This window comes from Pelophylax lessonae, assembly GCF_965119305.1.
Source record: "Pelophylax lessonae genome assembly, chromosome: 4".
Classification (NCBI taxonomy): domain Eukaryota; kingdom Metazoa; phylum Chordata; class Amphibia; order Anura; family Ranidae; genus Pelophylax; species Pelophylax lessonae.
Window position 1 is genome coordinate 156,279,384 of NC_138771.1, and position 19,246 is coordinate 156,298,629.

At 40.6% G+C, this 19,246-nt stretch overlaps 1 protein-coding gene across 1 annotated transcript in view; it reads left to right on the forward strand.

Moving 5' to 3' along the window:
• PRKCQ (protein kinase C theta) overlaps positions 1–18,791 on the forward strand; it is a gene marked incomplete at its 5' end in the record, with an annotated part of 157,160 nt that extends 138,369 nt beyond the window's left edge. The window contains 5 exons of the mRNA XM_082255133.1: positions 1,008–1,070; positions 6,454–6,592; positions 9,125–9,313; positions 17,915–18,043; positions 18,292–18,791. Of these exons, the coding sequence (XP_082111259.1) occupies positions 1,008–1,070; positions 6,454–6,592; positions 9,125–9,313; positions 17,915–18,043; positions 18,292–18,447 (676 nt within the window). The 3' untranslated portion in view covers positions 18,448–18,791. The remainder of the gene's footprint in view (positions 1–1,007; positions 1,071–6,453; positions 6,593–9,124; positions 9,314–17,914; positions 18,044–18,291) is intronic.
• Positions 18,792–19,246: the final 455 nt, after the last annotated feature.

The window sequence follows — 19,246 nt, forward strand, 5'->3', positions numbered from 1 at the left end:
AAGACAATGTAGACTCTGCCATATTGTAAATATTGACTGATACCATGAATGTATGTAAAAGTTTAAATGAAAAAAATTGATAAATAAATAAAATTTAGTAAAAAAAAAAAAGATGATGTGAAATGCTAATGTCCAACTCCTTGCAATTGAAGTTTTCCTTTTATGCAGTTAAGGTGTGAAAAATGTTAATAAATAAAGATTAACATATTTGTTAAGAGATTTGTGTTGAAATTTGTTTTTTTTTTTGGGAAAATTTTACGTGTGAAAATATCGGCCGATACCGATATGCGATCGGCAAAATATCGGTATTGGCAACGAAAAAACTATATTGGTTGATCACTAATCTATTAAAGCTGCAAAAAGTATGCCAACTCAATATTGAACCCTACGGACTAAGACTGGGATGCCATCAAAGTTTATGTGGGTGAAAAGCAGACATACCAATACTTTTGACAATATAGTGTATCTAGTTTCTGTGGAAAGTCCACGTTTGCCATGTCACTTCCTTGGCTTCTTTCATTCTTTGGCTGGAAGTAAATACTGTAGACCTACATATACTGTAAAAATCTCTAGACACCATAAAAAATATGAGCACATACAAACATTAAACATTAGTTAGAATAAGCCCCATATTGCTGTTAGACATCAGGAAGAATAGATACACAAGAACCAGTGGATACAAAAATCACCACATGTCAGACAGTATGCTTTGTATCAGACTTAGCCACTGAGTTTGGTAGTTCCTAAAAACCTAAACCAAATTACTCTGCATGGACCCACAGAAGAAACCACAAACACAGACTGCTTCTCTTGCTACAACATGCTCTAGTAAAATATTTTTTGTTGGTGATATTGCAATATTACTATTGTGTGTTATATTGTACGCATCAGTGTGTTATTGAACTAATGTATATTCACAGTGTATTCATTGTTGAACTGATGTGTTTTTTTTTTTGCTCTCCTCTTGATAAGTGAACTGTTTTTTTTTCTTTTCTTACTGATTGTAGGTTTTATGCGGCAGAAATTATCTGTGGCCTCCAGTTTCTTCATTCCAAAGGAGTGGTTTACAGGTAAAGGAAAGAGGTTAAAGTGATTCTAAAGGCTCAATTATTATTTTTTTTTTTTACAAATTAATAATTATGTCATAGTTACCTGCTCTGTGCAATGGATTTGCACAGAGCAGCCTGATCAACCTCTTCCAGGATCCTCCCCTGACCGTTTCTGGCTATCCCCTCTGCTAGGTGCCCCATAGCAATCTGCTTGCTCTGGGGGCATTCGTGCATGCTCACTCCCAAGTGCGGCTCAGCCTCACCCCCCCCCCCCCAACTCTCTCCCCACTGGCTGTGATTGAATGGCTCCTGCTGTTGTGTCTAACCCAATGAGAAAAGCCGTGAGAGTCGCTGCTCTTATGCACATCGCTGGATTGAGATAGGGCTCAGGTAAATGAATGGGGGGGGGGGGATGCTTGTAGAAGGTTTTTCTTTTTTTTTTTTTACCTTAATTCATAGAATGGATTAGGGTAAAAAACATTCTGCCTTTATAACCATTTTAAAGTACACAATAATTTTTCTATTTACCAAGAAACTGGCATTAAAGTGTTACTAAACCCACAACAGTAAAATCAGTGTGTATATGCAGTAAAACATGCTTGTTATACTCACTGTGGAACCTAAGGGGTTAATTCTCTGCATTCTGGAAAAAGGTTGTTTGATCCTGTCTTCTCTGATCCTCCCCTTCTTCCACTGTTCCCAATTTATCTCCTGATAGTACAGAGCCTTGGAGGCACTCAATTTGGTGTGTATTGCTAGAGAGTTTTTTTTTTTTTTCTTGGAAGGGTGCATGTGATTAGCACAGGGCCTATCAGCACTGTCCAGGCAGAGGGTCAAGGGTCATACAGCCTCATAGGACAGTCAGAGAAGTATGAAATCTCCTCCTACAAGCTTTAACCACTTTACCACCGGAGGATTTTGCTGTCGTACGTCCAGGCCACTTTTTGCGATTCGGCACTTTGCGACTTTAACTGACAATTCTCAATGAGCGTATTTTTAACCGCTTTAAGACCGGAAGATTTTACCCCATTCCTGACCAGGCCATATTTTGCGATTCAGCACTGCGTTATTTTAACGGACAATTGCGCGGTCGTGCGATGCTGTACCCAAATAAAATTGATGTCCTTTTTTCCCATACAAATAGAGCTTTCTTTTGGTTTATTTGATCACCTGTGCAATTTTAACTTTTTGCGCTATAAGCAAAAAAAAAAAACACAATTTGGAAAAAATAACAATATCTTTCAAATTTTTTATATGAAATTCCCCAAACAAAATGTAAAAATCAAAAATTTTTAACATTTTAGGCCAATTTGTTTTCTACTACATATTTTTGGTAAAAAAAAAAAATCGCAATAAGCGTATTTTGATTGGTTTGCGCAAAGGTTATCGCTGCTACTAACTACGGGAAATTTATGTCATTTTTATTGTTTTTTTTTAACTAGTAATGGCGGCGATCTGGAGGCGATCTGCATTTTTTTTGCGGGACTGCGACATTGCAGATTGGACCCTTGACTGACATTTTTGACACTTTTGGGGGTACCAGTGACATTACTACAGTAATCAGTGCTATAAATATGCACTGTTACTGTAAAAATGGCACTGGCAGGGAAGGGGTTAACTTTTATTTGTGATCAAGGGGTTAATGTATGCCTGGTGCTTACTAACGTGTGTGGGGGGACTATGTGACACAGGTACAGATCGCAGGTTCAGCTATACTGAATCCTACAATCTGTCCCTGAATGTCACTTAGGAGATCCGCCCGCTTTGTTTACACAAGCGGGCGGATTTCCACACTCAATCCCCGACGATCGGGGAAGAGCGGCGGTGATCACCGCCGCTCCTCCCCTGGCCCGACTCCCACTGTGACTGAAAACAGCGGGAGCGAGCCTCCGGCGGCGAGCGCATGCCGCCCACAAGGGGAGGAGTCTAGCGACGTAGGTTTATGTTGCTGGACGATAACGAGCCACTTTGCCGCAGTACGGTCAACGTGACCGGTCGGCAAGTGGTTAACCAGTGCTCGGCCAGATACTGATAGAAATCACAAGACCGCTATATGTAAATATGCAACTGTCCAGCGAGCTACTATAAAATTAAGAGTAAATAAAAAATGTCTAAGTGGCTGGTACTGTTCACAATCTCATAGATGTGCTAAAATAATAACTGAAATGAAATAATTCCGTGATAAAATATCCACTGTGAAAATTGGAATGATGTTAGGGTGTTAAAAATCCCAATACACAAAAATAATACATAAACGTCCAGTTAGAGGATGTATCTAACATTACATACTGTATGTGTGTAGTATCAAATGAAACCATCACATTAAGTGTACACTAATAAAATAAAAAATAGGTGAAGAACAAACAAATAAATAAATAGTCCATGTACAGTGTGAATGGTGGATCAAAAGTTGAAGAAACAGCCTCCAAAGCTGTTGCAGTGCCACACACCCTGCTTCTAAAGATTTGTACACACAATCAGATAATCGTATGAAAAAAATTGCTTTCGAATTGGTCGAACACTAATCTGATCGTTAGTACACCGCTTTCGAGAGCCGATCATGACATTTCATCCAACAGAATCCGAAGGGACAAACATAAAAACTCAGTACAGTATGCGTTCGCTATAAATTGACCACGCATGATCAGAAACACGAAAATAACCCGGAAAAAGCCTGGCTGCCATTGTTTTTGTTTTGTACTATCCAATACATAGTTACGTAACCAGGAAGCTTTTCCAGAACCGTACGAAAAAATCATGCGTTTAGTACGCATTGTTAAATTCGATATTAGTATCATGCAACAAAATGCGAACAATAAGTCGTCTGATTATCTGATCGTGTGTACGAGGCATAACTCCTAATAAGTAATAAAAAAAAACACAAACAAAAGTGCTCCACTTCTCACTGGTGCTTAGGGCTCCCCCCCTCCAGAAGTAATCTCACCTAAAGTAATGGGATCTCTACAATGAAGTGAGATTAATATAGGCCTCCCTGGGCTGTAACCAATATGGTCCCAACTTCCTTGCAGCTTTCCTCTCAGGGATAGTCCATGGTATTTAGCAGTTTATATTTACTAAAATAATTGAATGTTCTATGTACTGTGGGGGACCAGATATAGTGAATGCGGGTCCTGGGTTTAGTAAAACTTTAAAGCGGAGTTCTGGCCACAAAATCGACATAACCGATTTTGTGGCCATCCGCTTGCTTTTCCCCACCTGAAACAGAATTGGATAGTTAGGATATTTTTTTTACTTACCTTGTAATTGTAGAAAGAGATATACTCACCTGTCTTCCACTTCCCCCCTCCGCGGCGGCGGCCCGCGCCTTCACTTCCGGTTTGCAATGATTCCTGGGAGCTGAACGGCCCCCGCTCGTCACTTCCTGTGCACCGCCCCATTGCTTGTAAAACAGCATCTGGGCATGCCCAGAAGCTGTGTAGGAATGCGGCGCCGCACCGGAAGTGACGAGAGGGGCCGGTGAAGGCGCATTCTGCAAGAAGAAGACGCGGAAGAGGACGCAGAAGAGGATCATGCTGGCTTCAGCTGCCCACAACAGAGATGGCAACGCTGGAGAAGAAATTTTAAAAGTGAGTATTTCTTCTTGCAGGTAAGTGCGAACCGGGACAGATCAGAGACTATCCATTGTGGAATGTACTAGCCCTGACTGTCCCGGGGGTATGTTTATTGAAAAAATGTTTTTGTGGCCGGAACTCCGCTTTAAGTAGGCTGTGAGAAGACATACACACATCTAAAAAAAGCTATATGTTTATTATTGTGTTCTATTTCATTATGTCACTTATTTATATACTGTAACAGGGCTTTTTTTCAGCTGGAACTTAGTGGAACTTAGTTCCACCACCTTTAGCTCAGTCCCTTTGCTCCCTGCTCACCACTATCACTTATAAACACAGAGGTCTGACTTCCTGTGTTTTCCAAGTGCAGTATGAGGACAAAGTAGATGCCAGTGCCTGGGGTGCAGTATGAATGCTGACACCCCCACTGGATGATCTCTCTGCAAGTGAGAGAGGTGAAGCCATCTACAGTGTGAGGGGAAGTACTAGAGAAGAAGAGGGGTGAAAGTGAGATGTGGATGGAGGATGCCGAGCTAAGCAGCTGTGGAAGAAGGATGAACTCTGTACTCTGTGTGTTGCCCACCCCTGAACTCTGCACTATGTACATAGCACACCCCTGAACTCTGCACTCTGTGTGTAACCCCACCAAACTCTGCGCTCTGTACATAATATATTCCTGGTACTTAATGCCCCTTTAAGACCCTCCCACTGTTAGTGAAAATTTGACCAATTTGGGGAGTTAGTTATGGGGGGTCCTGGTTGAGTTCCTGCACCTATTATCTGAGAAAAAAAGCCATGTACTGCAATGCCAAGTATTTCATAGGTTAGTGCTTCAGAAGCTTTTACTATCCCTTTGTAAAAGCACATATTTACCAAGTACTTCTTAATGTGTCAGTTATGTGAAGTATATTTATTGTGTGTGTGGTCTACATGTGTATTTATGTTTTCTAAGCAAATCTTTGTCCTTTAAGGGCAGCTCATGTCCCTTGGTAGGGTTTGTTGAGGTGCCATTCAGAATGATGTTGCATGCATTGCCGCAATGCAATGGTGCAAGTATACTCCTAAAGTGTGAGTCCATCCTGAAAATAACTACACTGAAAGATAAGGAAGTCAAATAATGCTTATAAGTAAATACAGCTTGTCTGCATTTTTCTACACCGCATCGGCATTCTCCTGAAATCATCGCCCATGCAGTGCATAGATATGAATGAAATGTAATTTTGTGACACTTCAACAATGTTTAAGTGCCGGTTCACATATATGCGATGCGGGAACCCTGCGAATCCACTGCGGGTTCCCCCATCGCATTCAACTCGCCGGCAGTTCACACTGCCATATGCGAATCAAGTCAAGTTATTTTTGCCTTCTTGGTAAGTCAGGGAGTTATCCCTTTATTTCCTATCTTGGAGAAGCAACAGGGATTGAGCGCAAACTGTCCCAAAGTAAGGAGAATTCCCCTCTTATTCAGTTGTCACCAGAAAATGTGTCCTCACTGGAAGACTTACCTTTACCTTCTTCTCTGGTGACAAATCTAAAGTTTTTCATTTTCTTTCACTGTTAGTGGTCACCAAGACAAATAGTGGGGTAAATCTTCCCAGTAGGGATACACAAGAATAAAAAATTCTTAGAGGGTCTACCCCTTCCCCAATCTATCCACAACGAAAAAAATTGCATTTTCATACACTTTCAATTATGTATGGGCTATTTTATCTTATCTGCTCATTTGTTGTCTTTGCAATGAAATAGAATTCCATCCTTAAAGTTAAAACATACGCAGGTATAATTTGTACTCTGTTATTTAATTAATGTTTGGGCATTGTGATATTTTTCAGGGACCTGAAACTAGATAATGTGCTCTTGGACATGGAAGGACATGTAAAAATAGCTGACTTTGGAATGTGTAAAGAGAAAATGTTTGATGATACTAAAACAAGCACATTCTGTGGGACTCCTGATTATATTGCTCCAGAGGTGTGTATTATGAGCTGCCCTAAATAATAGCTCTGTTATATTAAAGTAGAAAACAATTTACCTCTAACTATTTTTTAAAAAAGACATTCCCTTCTCCCCTTCTCCTACCTATCCTGCCTAACATTATAAAATATCTGTATACTTACCTTTTTTTAATCTGGTCAGGCGCAATCATTTGATCCAGAAGTGTTGGCGTCCCTGTACCATTGAGTGGAGGCTACAAGGAAGAGGAGGGAGTGTCGACAAAGACTGAGCCATGGGAGCCTATGGGTGACACCATTGTAGGCAGGTGCAGTCTGTATTCTCCACTGCAGGTGGCGCTTGACCACAGCGGCAATGCAGGTGGGGGAGAAAGTTGAGAGGAACTCGGTTCCTCTATGATCTGCTTGGTCATAGGAAGACAGCTATCTGATTGGATGCTGGGATCCCATGTTACTCTTGACTTCTTAAGTCAGGAAGAGTCTATTTAAGGCTCCAGCTCCAAGGCAAGGATCCCCATCTGTCAGAGACAGTACTGAGAGATAGGAAAAGGTTCCGGAGGAGTAGGGACAGTGCTGGGACTATGTTTACCTTCCAGGAATTCTTTTTTGGGTGTAGACTGGCCAGGCTGCATTCTGCACCTTGTGGCAGATGCCGTCAGCATCTTCCCTTCTGCAACTTGTGGGTCTACCGCTGTCTCTGTTGTAAGTGGCTCTGGTCAGGTGTGCATCCTCACCGGGCCTGTTGTACTTGCTGAACTCTTCTACAATATATTGTTACTGCCAAACTTGGACTCTGTGTGTTCACACAATGCTGCACCTAACCCACACCATGGCTCTGTGAATTCACAGTCATTGTCGAGCACTTCCTTACACAGGGAAGCCAGGGCTGCTGAATCACGTGACCAGACCGGACAAGATTAAAAAAAGGTTAAGTATACAGATCTTTTTTATACAGCATATGCAGGATAGGTGGGAGGAAGGAAGAGGAATATTTTCAAAAAATAATTAGATTTAGCCCTTACTACCACTTTAATGAATACACATATTTACATATCTCATTTCATGTATAGAAGCTAAAGATTATTTTTTTTTAAAACTTCTTTTTATTTAGTTTTCATATAAACATAGAAAACAGAAAAGAAACACAACATAACGCAATACAGTGTAGCAGTACTAGTAGACAATGCAGCTCCTATTAGAGGTAATAACATCAACACTAGAAGAAGACAAGAAGGTATTACATTATACCCTCAGTTTAACCCAATGGGGCTTCTCACAGAATACAATAAACCAACATAAAACATAAATAAATCCAACAAAAAGCTGGCAACTCGGTGCTTCCTCTTAAAAAATCCTTTATTAATGCACAACAGCAGATACAATGTCCATTGATGTTAACGCGTTTCGGCCTCAGCCTTCCTCATAGCCTTGCTAGAGTGGACTGGTTGGCCTGAGCACCGGCACTCTGTCTTAACATCATTTACATGGCAGTAGAGCTTGGGGGAGTTTTGTATACAACATAAAACATATTCTTATAGACTCTCAAAGTTTAGCAGGGCACCCAAAATAGGGATAAATCAACTCATGAGTGAATAATAAGGTGCAGTTGAACTATCGTTTATCTAACCACGCCTTTTCAAATTTCACTGGTACACCTCTATTCGTATAAGTAGCCTTTTACAAGGGTATTGCTTTATTTACTAAAGCCTTCCATGCCAATACAGTAGGAGCCACAGTTTTTTTTTTCCATGATATAATTAAAGATTCATTTTTAATGGGATAATAAGTGTACATCCTGTTTATTACATGATCTAACTTTTTATACTTTTGAAGCTTCCAAAGATAGGAAATGTTAATTTCCACATGTGGTTGTAATTGAAAAGTATGAGAGAATATAAAATATTGTACTGGTGGTATTCTTCACTACACCACAGCAAATAGGTAGAAGAATGAAGCAGAATGAGGAACAATTTGTAGCATCTTGCCACAGTTATGCATTTGGGTGCATAGACAACATCAAGAATATAGCACAATTACCAGAGTGGTTATTTGTCAGGGTCGGCAGCAGTACTTCTACACAGCCAAGTCACATAGCAAGATCAGAATTTCCTGGTGACACAACATTTGCACCTTCAAAAGAAGATTACAAAACAGGGAGGGGGACAGATTAGCAATTCTTCTGCAAGTGCTTCAGCGACAGTTATTAGGCCAACTTGTTAAGCAAAATGAAGGGTCAGTTGTGGTATTCAGGGATAAGATTCCCCTCTAGACCCCTCTGCCTGAAACATGTTGAGTAACAGGAATAGACATCAACTTCACTTGTGATCAGTAATCAGATTGCGAATGGATATCTAATGGAACATCCATAGTACTATAGCACTAGAGTGATTCCTACCCTGTCACTTTAAGTGTGTGCCATCCTCATGTCACATGCCTACAGGTAGACAGGCTTTCAAAGGAAAAATACCTATATGATTTTCCAACTTAGAACCTGAAATCATGTCTCCTCTTATCACTAGGCAAAACTGACTTTTTCCATATTCTCCTGCAGATTTTGCTAGGACAGAAGTACAGTTATTCAGTTGATTGGTGGTCTTTTGGAGTACTCCTATATGAAATGTTAATTGGCCAGTCTCCATTCCGCGGCGTAGATGAAGAACAGTTGTTTCAGTCCATACGCATGGATGACCCATTTTATCCACGTTTTCTTAGCAAGGAAGCTAAAGATATATTAATCATGGTATGCACTGTTGCCCTCTTTATCACATCTTTTCCACATGTGTATGTTGTTTTTTTAATGCAAAAAAGTACATGTCTTTTTTAACAGCCCTTTCTTCAAAATGATTTAAAAAGAACCTTTTATCACATCAAACACTATTCTCTAACAGTACTGTTTTCCCCTGCTGGATGATTAATGTTTGCCTTGATATTGCTAAGAAACAGGTGCTGGATATCTGTCCAATGTGCACCTACTGCCAGGAAAGAAAAGTGGGTAATGACATGCAAGCTCTTGATGGAACTACATCTGCCATGGCTACTGGGCAGAATGTGCTTCTAAATGGCTTACTGTAAATTGCCAAGTGAGTGAAGCTAGGTTTTGCCAGCCATTGATTGGCTAGCTAGAGCAGCCTTTCTCAACCTTCTGAAAGAAGAGGGGAGAAGCGCTCTAAGTGCAGACAATTTATTGCAGATAACAAGGCAGGTAATATACACTCACTAGACATGAAGACTGAAAAGCTGTATGTGTCAAAGCAATCCTGCAGCCATCCTCTGGAGGGTGTCCTCTGGTCACAGGAAGCCGTATGCAGTACTGTCACTGGCGGTGGGAGGGAAGAAAGCCGGCTGTCTCCCACAACATCAGCGGTGAGCGGTCAAGCGGCTCGGATCTGCGGCTCCGTGTTACGAGTGATGGATGGAGGCACTCTCACCCACAGGGATGGTGGGATCTGTCCGATGTGTTACGGCATGCACGACGCGTTTCTGAGCATGCGCGGGGTCCTCTACACCCGGCGCGCTCTTTCATCAGGTGCTAGAGTGCCGTAGTCTCTGTGGGGCTTTATGTAGTGCTGAACAAGAGGATAATTAGGCACAGCTGAAGTAAGGGGATGGCAACCGCCCACAGCACTGAGCAATGACCTAACCAATCAAACATTTTTGTAGCAATGGGAGAGATTAAAAACAACTTAGAAGTGGAGTGTGATCGGTCGGCTGCCCTTAAATACACATGTATGTGGGCTAGACAACCGCTTATCACAGTGATAGCAAACAATTAGGCAATACAAAACATATAATAAATGTAAAATAGGGATAAGCCCGAGTTCATCAAGGCTTATGAAGAACATGTAAAAACGTTCCAGGTTTAAAACGATACAATTATAAAAATATAAAAGTTGATAAAAAGCATCTTTCAAAGGTATATTTTAAGAGCTAATGCATAATACCTATACAGGCTGTGGTATGGAGAAACATATAAGCAAATGAAACAATAAAAAGAGGGGGGGGGGAGGGGGGAGTAAAAAAGCCTTATATATTGGATAAGAAATGGAGGATGGATATAACCCATATATAGGTGTACATATGTATATCCTAATAATTATATTTTCTGTATAAAGGATTTTTATATGGATTACCAACTACGGTACCACATGTATGATATATAGGGAAATAAGCCTTCTGATTGCTCAGTAGGTAAGACCTTATAAAGTTTGTATAAACTGCACCAATGCCCTTACCCCAACTGATGAGATTTTTCCTGGCAGTCCCTTTAGCACTTATGATCCCTGTGAGTATGACGATCTGGACCCTGATATACTGTTATATACTCAGCATCTCCCGGAGTCGCCACACTATACCCATACGGACTTACGGCCTAAATCTGTGTTTTACCCCATACGCTCAAAAGGCCCGTACCTAGAAACTTATTATAGGACAGTCTTTGCTGACCTGCAAGCCATGTGTTCAGATACATCAAAACAGAGCAAATACTCCCACCTTAATCTCCATCATGGCGAATCCCAGGCCCTTAAGAGATTCTCTGATAACCCTGATCTTATTATTAAATCTGCAGACAAAGGTGGGGGCATTGTCCTACAGAATAAAACTGATTATGTGAACGAAGCCCTTCGACTATTAAGTGACCAAAAAACATACTTGAGGCTCTCAAAAGACCCATTGCCCATATATAAAATTGAGGTCGAACAACTGGTAGGTTCTGCACTATCCAAAAAAGTGATTAATAAGGATGAGGCGGCCTTTTTGAAAAAGGAGTATTATAATACTCCATATTTCTACCACCTGCCAAAGGTCCATAAAGACCCCCTTCATCCCCCAGGGAGACCTATCGTTGCAGCAATGAATAGCGTCACCAGTGGCCTCTCACAGTTTATTGATGTCTTTTTACAGCCCTTGGCCCAAAGTCTGCAATCCTACATACGAGACTCGGGCCACCTATTGGAGCAGATTACGCCATATAGATGGGAAGATAGTTACTCGTGGCTATCCTTAGATGTTAGCTCCTTGTATACATCTATCCCCCATAGTATAGGCTTACAAGCATTACAACATTTTCTCCTACTAGATTCTTCCCTACATCATGACCAAGTTTCCTTTATTTTGGAGGCGACACATTTCTGCCTAACCCACAACTATTTTCAGTTTGAGGACACGTTTTATCTGCAGATAAATGGCACAGCCATGGGAGCTAACTTTGCTCCTTCATATGCAAATCTGACCATGGGCTATTGGGAACTTAGATACATTTGGCAGAACAATCCATTTGCCCAACACATCGTTTTTTTTGGGCGGTATATTGACGACATTATCGTCATCTGGGATGGTTCCGCATCCCAGATCGACGGTTTTGTCAGCCACTGCAATAACAACTCTTTGGGTCTATCGTTCACGTCAGCCTCACATCCAGATTCTATGCCTTTTTTAGATCTGGAATTGGGACATGAGCTACATCAGATACATGCCAAAAATTATATCAAACCCACGGGAGGTAATTCATATCTCCATTATAAGAGTTGCCATCACCCCCAATGGACGAAAAATATACCAAAAGGCCAGTTCTGTCGACTTAGACAGAACTGTACCAGAGATGGAGATTATCTAACTCAAAGTGAACACTTAAAGAAAAAATTTTCAGAGAAGGGCTACCCCGATGATTTGGTAAACTCAGCCTATGAGGCCTATCTTCCAGGGAAACATCCTAGCTCTAGGGCCAAGAGCGAATATCATCCTGTTCGTTTTGTCACCAAGTTCCATTGTCAGTATAGAAAAATGGAAAAAATTCTATCAAAACACTGGGATATCCTAAAACAAGACCCCCACTTGAACTCGGTCATTTTGGACAAGCCAAAAGTGACTTATAGGAGGGCTACCACCTTGAAAAACAAAATAGCACCCAGCAAATTAAAGAACATCAAGGCCACTAATCATCTGTCATGGATGATCCCCCTGAAAGGCATGTATGCCTGCCGTAAAAAGTTATGCAAAATGTGTAGTTTTGTGCGACATGGCCAAAAGAACTTTACACATAATGACAAAACCTATGTCTTGGACAATTTTTTCAACTGTTCCACAGACTATGTGGTGTATTGTCTGATATGTCCCTGCCAGTTGCTCTATGTAGGTCGAACCATCAGACCAGTCAGACAACGATTCGGCAAACATCGCCGTCTTATTGAAGGTGGATGTGACCTTCATAGTGTCCCTCGACATTTTTCAGAAGTCCATGGAAAATCCACGAGGGACTAAAAATTTTGGTTATCGAATCCATTCCCAAAGACTTGCCGGAGGGAGAACGATTTTCCAAATTATGTATGCGAGAGACTTTCTGGATCTACACGTTAGATGTTCTCGCTCCTCGAGGGTTAAATGAAGAATTAGACGTGCACACTATCTTATAATTATTATCAGGGTTTTCTGTTGGTCTTTATTTATTATTTTTTCATCACATCATATTAGATGATTTTTTAATATATACTCTTTGGCCCTGGTTCTGGTATATAAATCTTTTATACAAACTTTATAAGGTCTTACCTACTGAGCAATCAGAAGGCTTATTTCCCTATATATCATACATGTGGTACCGTAGTTGGTAATCCATATAAAAATCCTTTATACAGAAAATATAATTATTAGGATATACATATGTACACCTATATATGGGTTATATCCATCCTCCATTTCTTATCCAATATATAAGGCTTTTTTACTCCCCCCTCCCCCCCCCTCTTTTTATTGTTTCATTTGCTTATATGTTTCTCCATACCACAGCCTGTATAGGTATTATGCATTAGCTCTTAAAATATACCTTTGAAAGATGCTTTTTATCAACTTTTATATTTTTATAATTGTATCGTTTTAAACCTGGAACGTTTTTACATATTCTTCATAAGCCTTGATGAACTCGGGCTTATCCCTATTTTACATTTATTATATGTTTTGTATTGCCTAATTGTTTGCTATCCCTGTGATAAGCGGTTGTCTAGCCCACATACATGTGTATTTAAGGGCAGCCGACCGATCACACTCCACTTCTAAGTTGTTTTTAATCTCTCCCATTGCTACAAAAATGTTTGATTGGTTAGGTCATTGCTCAGTGCTGTGGGCGGTTGCCATCCCCTTACTTCAGCTGTGCCTAATTATCCTCTTGTTCAGCACTACATAAAGCCCCACAGAGACTACGGCACTCTAGCACCTGATGAAAGAGCGCGCCGGGTGTAGAGGACCCCGCGCATGCTCAGAAACGCGTCGTGCATGCCGTAACACATCGGACAGATCCCACCATCCCTGTGGGTGAGAGTGCCTCCATCCATCACTCGTAACACGGAGCCGCAGATCCGAGCCGCTTGACCGCTCACCGCTGATGTTGTGGGAGACAGCCGGCTTTCTTCCCTCCCACCGCCAGTGACAGTACTGCATACGGCTTCCTGTGACCAGAGGACACCCTCCAGAGGATGGCTGCAGGATTGCTTTGACACATACAGCTTTTCAGTCTTCATGTCTAGTGAGTGTATATTACCTGCCTTGTTATCTGCAATAAATTGTCTGCACTTAGAGCGCTTCTCCCCTCTTCTTTTTGTCTATACAGATTCTTCCTCCTCATCTGTGGAAGAGCAGCTCAGTGCCCACGGACTTTATCCCTTTTAGGATCATCAACCTATTTATGATATCCCATTGTCCCCTATTGTATGGTACCATTTAATGCCTATGTCCATTTGCAGCTACAACCTTTTTTATTGCCTGTGTTTATTTTTTCCTTTTCTCTTTTTTCCTTCCCTCCCCCCCCCTCCCTGGATTCAGCTGCTTATTAGTTCTGTTCATCCACCCTTCATATGCTGGAGGTCTTCGTAGCGCTCTGTGTTTTGTGTTTTTTTTTTCTCAACCTTCTAACCCCAGAGGACCCCTTTAACTAACTTCAACTGATCCCTGATAACCTCTGTTATCAGGGATCAGTGGCATAAATGACACTTACATTGGTATTTAATGAGAAGAATGCCCATATTACAGTGGTGCTTAGTATGTCTCCTTTATCATCCACCAACACGATCATCGTTGCCTTGTTGCTTGGCTTTTCCAAGTACAATTGGAGGTACCATTAGATGGGAGATCAAGAACCCCTAGAAATTTCTGGAGGAACCTTGGGTGAGGATGGTTGATCAAAAAGATCATGGGTCCGATACTTCCGATTCTTCAAAGTGGCGTTGGCCCTGGAATTATGTGGGCACCATCAGATGGAAGGTCAATTAGTCACAGGAACCCCTAGCAATCTCTGGAAGAAGTGAAGATAAAAAAGGTGCGCGAACCAATAAAAATGATGTAGAAGCAGCACTGTGAAATGTATAAATATTGAAGAAGATTATAACATATGTGTGATAAGTTATAAAAGTGCGCTTCTATGCAAAATAAACAACTAATGACATGACAAATGAATGAAAACAATAATCCGAATTGTGCAAAGAAATTCTTAACAAGTGAAAAAGTCTCTTTCATCTGAAAGTAAAAAGGTGAACCAAAAATGCCCAAAATGACAGGTGAAAAGAATCCAGCTGTTGGGATTGCACTGACAATTGCACTGACGTATATTGAAGGTGTTCAGATAGCCTCTTACCAAATGATCAATCCAATAACGTGATATAAAAAGCAATGGTGCAATAATGTTGGTGTAACCCGGTGATGAGAATGGACTCTTACCAAAAATTAGGGAGAAAAGAGCCAAAGCTGTAGTGCCAGGTAATCCAATATCTGATCGCCCAGAGATGGTGTGGCGCCCACTAGGATGGATGATTCAGACAGCTTCTTATCTACATGGGACCGGAAACTTCCGGGGATAGGAATCTCAGAGGGAAAATGCACCATGGAAAGAAGGAAGGAACTAATAGTGCATTACCCAAATTTTTTACGGCAACCCGGGTTTTTAAAAAAAATACTATTTTTTAAAATAAATAATAATTCATATTTTAAAGATTAGATTTTTCATTTTCTCTCTTCACATTTTTACTTTCATTTTTATCATTTCTATTTCCATTCCATTTTATTTTTATTTATTTTATTTTCCTGTTCATTTACTTTTTATTTTCATTTTTTTTTTTTTTTATATCACGTTATCGGATTGATCATTTGGTAAGAGGCTATCTGAACACCTTCAATATACGTCAGTGCAATCCCAACAGCTGGATTCTTTTCACCTGTCATTTTGGGCATTTTTGGTTCACCTTTTTACTTTCAGATGAAAGAGACTTTTTCACTTGTTAAGAATTTTTTTGCACAATTCGGATTATTGTTTTCATTAATTTGTCATGTTTGATGTCATGTCATAAGTTGTTTATTTTGCATAGAAGTGCACTTTTATAACTTATCACACATATGTTATAATCTTCTTCAATCTCTGGAAGAACCCTAGTTGATAATGGCTGAACTAGAGACTGACCAGTTAGCAGTGACAACACACTGCTTACATTACCACATCCTGCTGTAATTCCAATGAGTTAACTGGCGCAGGCGTGACAAAACTGCAATGCTTTCCATAGCACCATTATTCCTTCATAAGAAATACGTCATATATTACTTTGCTAGCAAAATCACTAGGTATTTTTCAAAACATACCGTGCATTGTATGCCTTTTTCCAGCCTAGTTACATACTTGCCAACTGTCCCTTTTTTCCTGGGACAGTCCCTGCAAATAGGAGCCTGTCCCAGGTAATTTATATTGTCCCTGGAAGCGCCTGTTAATCGGGTTGCCCATAAATGTTACGCAGAATTAGTGCAGCTGAATGGGAGACTTATTCCAACTCTGCTACTGTGGCCTTAAGTTTGAAATTCCCTTTTTAATTTCCTGTAATTCTCTCTATATTGGAGTAGACTCTATAATCTGATAAGGAGGCAAGATTAATTATGCAGAGTGGGCAGAGCTACAGGGAAGTGGGTGTTACATAGTTACATAGTTGGTGAGGTTGAATAAAGACAAAAGTCCATCCAGTTCAACCTGTGTAGATGTGTGTGGCTGTAATCATCTTGCATACCCCTGAATGTTCTGATCCTTGAGATGTACGTCTAAGAGTCTTTTGAAAGCCACCATACTACCCGCAGAAACCACCTCATGTGGTAGAGAATTCCACAATCTTGTAGCCCTAACAGTAAAGAACCCCCCACGTTGCCTGAGGTTAAAACGCTTCTCCTCTAATCGCATTGTATGCCCCCGAGTTCTCATGCAATCCCTTCGACTGAACAGCTTTTTTTCTAAGCCTAGATCCCCATTTAGATATTTAAAAATTGCTATCATGTCCCCCCTCAGGCGTCTCTTCTCCAGGGAGAATAAATCAAGCGATTGCAGACGCTCCTCATAATCAAGGTCCTCCAATCCCCTAATTAGTTTAGTTGCCCTTCTCTGGACTCTCTCCAGCTCCAACACATCCCTTCTGAGGACTGGTGACCAGAACTGGACCGAATACTCCAGATGAGGTCGGACCAGAGTTTTATAAAGTGGAAGGATTATAGTCTTATCTCTGGAATATATCCCTTTCTTTATGCATGCTAATATTCTGCTAGCCTTGGCAGCTGCCGCTTGACATTGCATGCTGTTGCCTAGTCTATCATCAACCAAGACACCCAGATCCTTCTCCATTTTTGATTCTCCCAAGGGTTCCCCTCCTAACATGTATTGTGCTTTTATGTTTCTAGTCCCCAAGTGTAAAACCTTACATTTCTCCACGTTAAACCTCATTTGCCATGTCTTTGCCCACTCCGTTATTTTGTCCAGGTCATTCTGTAGGATATCTGCTTCATGCTGTGCTGTTATTGCCCTGCCTAATTTTGTGTCATCTGCAAAAACTGATATTGAACTACTGATCCCGTCCTCAATGCTGTTTATGAATAAATTGAACAAGGTTGGTCCTAGGACTGAGCCTTGGGGGACCCCGCTTACTACCTCAGACCAGTCTGAGTACGCGCTGTTTATTACCACCCTTTGGACACGCCCTTTTAGCCAGTTCCGTATCCAAGAGCAAACCCTGCTGTCGATACCTGCAGACCTTAATTTATAAATTAAGCGCTTATGGGGAACTGTATCAAACGCCTTAGCAAAATCTAGGTACACCACATCCACTGGTCTGCCCCTATCTAGCTCACAGCTCACCTCCTCGTAGAATGTTAAGAGATTGGTTTGACAAGAACGCCCATTTGTAATTGGTAATTGAAAGCTGTGCTCCAAAGTGTCCCTGGAAATTTTTGTTAAATTTTGGCAACTATGTAGTTATCATATTAAATGTAGCATTTTGCCTATAGTTCTACTTCTGAATATGTACAAGCTTGTACTGATTCTGAGTGTATATGTCAGCTTTTTGTCAGAGAACCAGAAAGAAGACTTGGAGTAAAAGGCAACATCAAGCAGCATTGCTTCTTCCAAGACATTGATTGGGATAGATTAGAGAAGAGGCAAATAGAACCACCATTTAAGCCTAAAGTGGTAAGTATTCTGTTCTGATTGACAATGGAGCATAGATGCTCCCACTGATTTGCAGGACAAGAATACAATTGCTTGGTAATAATCTCTGACCAAAGACACGCATTTTCTTTCCTAAACTGTGCCTGCCAAACAATTACAATGAACGAGCTGAAAAATAATTTATACTACTTTATCTGGATTTGCTTCTCATTTTTGATGTGATATTTCTATCAGCATTTTTTTTTTATAATTGTTTATTTTCCAACCAGAAATCAGCAAATGACTGCAGTAACTTTGATAAGGAATTTTTGAATGAGAAAGCAAGATTATCAAGTACAGACAGAACATTGATCAACAGTATGGATCAAACTATGTTCAGCAAGTTCTCATTTGTAAATCCCAAAATGGAAGAAATCATCTGTTGAGGCAATCTAATGCTTCTGAAAAGCAATTGGACATTACAATGCATGAAGACCTATGTTTCCACCAACACGTATACTAACATACATTTTTCATCAGAAAACAAAATTACTTTAAGCTGCGCATTTGGTAAAGGCAAACAATCTTTGTATAAATCATAGCACATATGTATGTCATTTACAGAGATGTGGGATAAGCCATACAGAATGACTGGAATTCCTTCTGCTGTAAAATGATGGCGGCTGCTACCCAGGGAACAACAAATTCAGATATGTAAATGTAGTGCTTACCCCCCAAAGGAGCCACTTAACGTGTCGAGTCCTCTGTTCCTTTGCCCATGACTCTGCGAACAGCTTTAGTACTCTTTGACACACCTGGCTGAGATTAGGGGGGTGGTTGCAGATACCTGTGCGTGTATACATGTATATATCTCCAAGACACAGTAATACAAATGCAACAGAAAAATTACACCAAACCTTCTAAATAGTGTTAAAATATATGTCACAGATGAATGTGGAAGAAAACCAAGCAATGCTAAATTAATAAGAAAATATTGTACTATACAAGACAAACAGAATGCAACAGGTGAACATTTTAGTCTAACAGGCAGCAAACAGTAAATATCCAAGGGTGTACCTTGGTCTTCCACCTGCTATGGGTAACCCTAACTAGTGAAAGAACCTATAGGGGATTTACAGCGCAACAGTCAGTTATAAGGAAAGACTTGTTCTAGTTCTACACCTTCTGCTGGCCAGCTAGACGGGGTCCAGAACCTTGGTGCAATTGATGTAATGTCCCTTTAGG